We start from the raw sequence: 6,521 nt of genomic DNA on the forward strand, positions 1-6,521 counted from the left end.
TACTGTATTACCGAGGGGGTGGGGGGGGGTTTGTTGGATGTTGGGGGGGCGTGAGTGAAACTAGACAAACTTGGGGGGTGCATGTCCTAAAAGGTTGAAAAACCCCTGCTTTAAGCACCTTGTACGAACCCTGCTATTATAAAACTATTTTTGGTGCAAGAAACCAGTGAACTTCAGGAGGAAAGAACAAAATGACTCTCTATTCCCACAAGCCTTCATCTCCTGTCTGATCCTCCTCTCCCTCTGTGATCCAGTGAGCACTGCTGAGCTGCTGGGAATCTTGGATTACAAAGATGGGGTTTTAGTTATCATGGAGAACAGCAGGAGGTCACTGCACTTTCTAATAACTGTGGATGGTGTTACTAAGAGGGACGACTCGGAAGTTCACTTAAACGGGCAGAAATCTTGCTCTTGTGCACTTGGGAATTTAAATTTACACACACACAACAGCCAATCCTGCTAAAATCCGGTTTGCTTTTTCATGCTTTCCTAGTTACACACATGCAGCGGCTTTCGCTGCCTGACTTATCAAAAGTTTTCTGTTCTTACTAAACTTGGATAAGCACTTACAAGTACTACATAAACCCCTAAATAAGTCCTATCCAGACTTTAGGCTTATTCTGGCCAAGAATCACCCGCTTAGACAGAAAGAGGGCGTCTTTAACCGTCAAACACAGTTAGCTTTTCCTTAATGTGACATTTGGAGGCGGGTAAATCTGAAATCGGATGAAAACAAAGGTTGGCTTGCTCACTAAGTGTCTCAAAATGACAACTTTTGACTGTCTTTCAAAGATTCAATGTCAAAAACTTGAACAAATGCATGTTTAGTTCTTCCTGAAGCAGACCAGTAAGTTTGTTTCCCGGTGCACTGATATAAACCTGTGCACTCTGACTTTTGGAAATTGCGTCAAGCCAGGCAATCAGATTGGAGTTCAATGTTTGAGAAAGCTCTTGACATTTTTTGTGTGCAATATGCAGACGGTCAGTAAACAGTCCGTGGTCACGCTGTCTGAGCCCGAGACTACGTATGTCCCAAGTAAGCTCTCCACTTATGAAATACTGCATAGCACACCAACAAGCTGTGCAATGTAGGAAATTGAAAGGAGATTCTAGTGCACTGCTGTTTAGATGAATATGCCTGCAGAATATTAAAACACTCAACCATGAAATGTGTCAACCTGTTCCCTTGAAGCAAGACCAGAGAGTTTGTGTCTATATACATTTTTAAAAAATAGTTTAAAACTATAAACACAAGTTTTATACTCATCCTCACATCGAGTCAAACCATTAGTTAAATTTTTCAAAAGAAAATGTTTAATATTTTTATTTTATTTTAATTGTGCTTAGTGAGAAACATAGTATAAAACATGCATTGATTATTTTTATGCATTTTATTTCTTGAAAACATTTTGAATCCACACTACCATTCAAATGTTTAGGGTTAGTACGTTTTTTTTTTTCTCGAAATAAATTAATACTTTTATTAGGCAAGGGTGCATTAAAATGATCAAAAGTGACGGTAAAGTCTTATACATTGTTACAAAAAAATTCTATTTCATATAAATGTTTTTTCTTTTGAACTTTCAATTCATTACAGAATTCATTCCTTAAAAAAATATATCATAGTTTCCACAAAAATATTAAGCGGTTTTTAACATTGATAATAATAAGAAATGATTCTTGAGCATTAAATCAGCAAATTAGAATGATTTCTGAAGGATCATATTATAACTGAAATAAAATGCATAAAAACTATATAGACCTATTTAAATAAATTTAGTGACATAAATTGATTTATTCCATATTTAATAAATAAATAAATAACAAAAAGACAACAAAATTATTAAAAAATCAAATCAGAAAATAAAAATAAATAATGATTAATGAATGCCGAAAATTCAGCTTTGCATCACAGGAATAAATTACATTTTAAAATATATTCAAATAGAAAATATTTTAAATTGTAATAATATTTTACAATATTACAGATTCACTGTTTTTTTAATCAAATAAATGTAGCCTTGGTAAGTGTAAGAGACTCCTTTAAAAAACATTTTAAAAAGCTTGCAAGCTCAAAATTCTGAACAGTATTGTACATAATGGTACACACTTGCTATGGTTATTTTGTTAAAAATTACCGACTAGCTGTGATGGAAAAAAACATGTTAAATAACTAACATTCTACAAATGGCAGATGCTATGACTTAAAGTGCATTCAAATTATACATTTTATTAGTAGCAGTGTCCCTTGGGAACCAAACACCTTTTGCATTCCACAGGAAAAACCTAATTTGGTTCAGAAGACATGAAGGTGTGTAAATGGTGACAGAATTGTCATTTTATAGATGAACTATTGCTTTAGCGTTATATATATGTGCTCTTGACGGTCAGAATGAACGCCTATTTGCACCTATAGAAGCCTCACCTCTGAAAATAGTCTGTCAATCAAGATTTGACAGACAGGTGTTCTTATGAAAATTTAATATGAGAGAACACAAGAGGAAAAATGCACAGCTGCCCACCGCACCACACACGTTTCTTCTGATAACGAGTCAGACGAGCCGACGGAATGACAAAGAGGGGAAGAAAGGAAAACCAGCTCAGTGGAAGAACAAGTGGAAGATGTAACAGGCGTCACTCAACGTGACATCAGCACCCTCTAAAATGAAACCCCCTGCGTACAGTGTTAAGCAATTACAATGACAAACTAGCAGAATGTGAATGCAATTAAATCACCAGTGAAATTCATGAAAATTTAAAAATTAGTACATCAAACAAATCTGAAAGTTAACCAAAGTGAAATGTGGTCAACTCGGCTCAGTTATAAAACTGCATATCTCTAGTGACGGCTCTCTGTAGTTACTGTGATTCTGCACGATCTGTATAACGTGTCAGTTTTTCTTAACCCATCCTAATTTGATCTCCTTTGAGGCCATATTAATATGGGAGTTCAGGGACTTCAGTGCAATCTGTTATTAACTAATGCACAAGTGGATTGTATCTGTACAGTAAATAAGCAAAGCAAAACACACAAATAAATACGGAAGCAAACAAAAGCTCTATTTCTGGTTATGAAAAGCATGATTCTGGTTATTTCCAAAGGATTAAATCCACAGGATTATCCCTGTTTCCTTCCACTGGGCTGCCAGAAGATTAGGAATGTGGGTGGAAAACACAAATGCATAGCCATTGGCTTTAGGAAAAATTATACCTCAGTTGATGGCATTATATAGAAAATGTCTATATTTTACTCTTGGCCCTAACTTCAAAAGAGACAGTGTACATATTCAATATCAGTTCACATGACGACGCTAAGAAAAAAAGTGCAATGCTCTTAAGTTCTTACATGTATTGTAAACATAAATGAGACTTGCAACAAAGAAATGAGAGCTAACGAAGAAGTCATGATTTTCAGTGAATAGTTGAACATTTCACATAAAGCTATTGTATGACTTCAGAAGACTTGTATGTAAAGCAACACTGACTAGTTTCATGGTGCTTTTTTGTCACCATACTCTTTCATGCTTTCAAAATAGCAGTTTGAAGCGCCATCTACCATAGCACAGATGAACAGCAAGAATAGTCTATACTAGCTTCCCCACTAACAAACAAACAAATAAATAAATAAAACAGCTATAATCCCATTAAAGATGATACTTTCAGACTTTTCAAAATAACATTAATGCATGCATGTTTGATGCATCAGTGCCAGGGTTATTATCATTAACTAAAAACATTAAAAAAAATTAAAAATCCTTATTTGAAATAAAATAAATGTCAACTGAAACAAAATAAGATCTAAAACAACTTAAACTTATTAACTAAAACTCAAACCATAAAAAAAACATTACTTGAATTAAAATAAACATTAACTGAAATAAAATATAAAACAACTAAAACTTATTTTATATCATCTAGTTGCCAAAGCAACATTTCTTATTTTTGAAGTACTAAAATAAAGTAAATAAACTAAAACTAATACTTAATAAAAACTACATGGACATATATATATATATATATATAAATAAAAATAAAACTAATGAAATAGACCAAAACACAACAAAACTACTAAAATAAAACTTTTACTAAAATGACTATGAAATTAATATACAGTACATATATATATATATTATTTAAAAAAAGTTATTTAACTTATTTAACAAAATTTAAATTTAAAATTATTTAAAGGGATAGTTCATCCAAAAATGAAAATTTGATGTTTATCTGCTTACCCCCAGGGCATCCAAGATGTAGGTGACTTTTAACAAAAACTTTAACATTATATCAATTATGCTAATATACTCTGATCTGTGAAAGTCTCTCTGCAGTACCTGAAGTCTGGGATCCCTGACGACGTGCTGATTCCAGCTCCTGAATGCACCACCATATACTGCGACTCCCTGATCCACTGAGCCAGTGTCTCCACTTTAGCCTTCAGCTCCTCTGGACTGTCAAACACCTGCAAACACACACACACACACGATCAGACTCCTGACCTGCACTACAAACAGCCCAAATGCTGTCACACTAGTGGTCACTGGTCACATAAACAAATGTTCATAAACTATTTCAAATTACTCTTCTTCTTTTTTTCAAATGACAGTGCACTATTTATATTGTACATATTATTTATTTTACACATACTTGTAAACCTGTATTTAGCTGAACTTGAACTTATACTAAGAGTTTTTGTGAATGCACAAGTGGTTTTCATTATGAATACATGACCTTAATAGAAATCACTTACAATCGAATACCTTAGCAACCTTTCAGAACTATTCAGCATTCAGCATCATCTATCTCCAGTGGGTATAGAAAATAATCACCCCCCTTTAAAATAATCACATTTTGTTGCTTTGCAGCCTGAAATGAAGACGGATGCAGTTTTTGCTTCACCCTGCTGCACTTACTCAGTGGAACTTATAGCATCCAAGTGAAAGATAAACACCAACATGTCAGAAAAAAAAGAAAAAAAAATCACAGTTGGAAAAAGAATCACCCCCTTGTGTCAGTATTTTGTTGAACCACCTTTTGCCTTTTTGCTCTTTTCATGCTGAGTTAATCAAAATGAGCACAGATGATCACAGTTGAGAGTCAGTTGAGAAGGTGATTGAGAAGCTACACCTGATTGAGTTTACAAGTCATTTTTAGGAGGGGGGTGATCCTTTTTCCATAGATATGTATAGGTAGATTCCACATTCGACCACTCCAGACATGTTGATGCGTCCGTCCACCATCTTGGAACGGTCTATATGTCGTCACTCACACTAAAAATCAATGAGTTTCATGACGCAACAACATTGTGCAGCATCTGGTTGTAAAAACTGCCTAAGCTTAAAGTTCTGAACAAAGTGGACAAACTTTCAAAGGTAAGAATGTGTTGGTTTGTGTTTTTAATATGCATTAACTCAATATTACAGGTGTTTAAACTAAAGTCCCTTTTAAATGTCTTGTTAGCTAATGGCTTCCTCTTGTTGTATTTTGTTTGTTTAGAAAAAGCATCTGCCTAAGTCTACTGTAGATATAGATATTTATGCATGCATGCACAGCCTATAACTACAGTTGCAGACACACAGGGATCTCGCTCTCGAGTGTTCACGGACCGGCTTTGACTATTCCAATTTGGCAGACGGCTTACGTATAGCGGCCCATAGAAACAGCCATTAATAGGGCAATTACCAATATAGATCTATACAACAGATCTGCAACTCAGCAATTTTTTTTTTTCTGACATGTTGTTATTATATCTTTCACTTGGATTTTATAAGTTGCACTGAGTAAATACAGCTGGATAAAACAAAAACAGTGTCAGTCTTCATTTCAGGTTGCAAAGCAACAAAATGTGATTATTTTAAAGGGGGGTGATTCTTTTCTATACCCTTTGTATCCATATGACATAGTGCACTATTTATAAAATGCATATATTTTATACATACAAATATATAATATACATTTATATATTTATTTATATAATATATATATATTTACCTGACCCTTTTAAACTTAATTACCACTTGTAAACCTGTATTTTGCTGAATAATCACATATTTCTGTCTTTATGGTTTGTTTTGAGATGTTTAGACTTAAATTCACACACACACACACACACACACACATATATATATAATCTGATGAGCTTGTTTCAAAGCAGCTCTACAGAAAATGAATGTTTCTACATTACGAATAAGAGTTCTGTTAACAGGTGTAACTGTGCCAAAGTAATGGCAGAAATGTTCTAAAATTAGGCTATACAAATCATGCAGTTAAGTATCATCATGTATTCAGAAACAGTTAAATATTTACAGACACGATGAACAAATTAAAGCAATGGTTACATGATGTGATCACGTTGATTACAATGCAAGGAAAATTGAGCAGTTTTGTATGTTTATTCAGAGTCAGCTTCATCTGAAGTCCTCTCAAGGGTTGGCGTCATCTCTTCACAGGTGTTGGGTCATCTGAAGTCTTCGTAAGAGGCTGGATATAATCAGCAGGAGTAATCTACAGATTACACCACCAAA

The 6,521-nt window shown here is 34.1% G+C and overlaps 1 protein-coding gene across 1 annotated transcript in view; it reads right to left on the minus strand.

Moving 5' to 3' along the window:
• sirt6 (sirtuin 6) overlaps positions 1–5,237 on the minus strand; it is a 28,752-nt gene extending 23,515 nt beyond the window's left edge. The window contains exons 1-2 of the mRNA XM_016540698.1: positions 5,198–5,237; positions 4,332–4,476 (exon numbers count right to left, since the gene is read on the minus strand). Coding sequence (XP_016396184.1) covers positions 4,332–4,476; positions 5,198–5,237 — 185 coding nt within the window. The remainder of the gene's footprint in view (positions 1–4,331; positions 4,477–5,197) is intronic.
• Positions 5,238–6,521: the final 1,284 nt, after the last annotated feature.

Source organism: Sinocyclocheilus rhinocerous, unplaced genomic scaffold (genome assembly GCF_001515625.1).
Source record: "Sinocyclocheilus rhinocerous isolate Xijiao unplaced genomic scaffold, SAMN03320098_v1.1 scaffold638, whole genome shotgun sequence".
NCBI classification, from domain to species: domain Eukaryota; kingdom Metazoa; phylum Chordata; class Actinopteri; order Cypriniformes; family Cyprinidae; genus Sinocyclocheilus; species Sinocyclocheilus rhinocerous.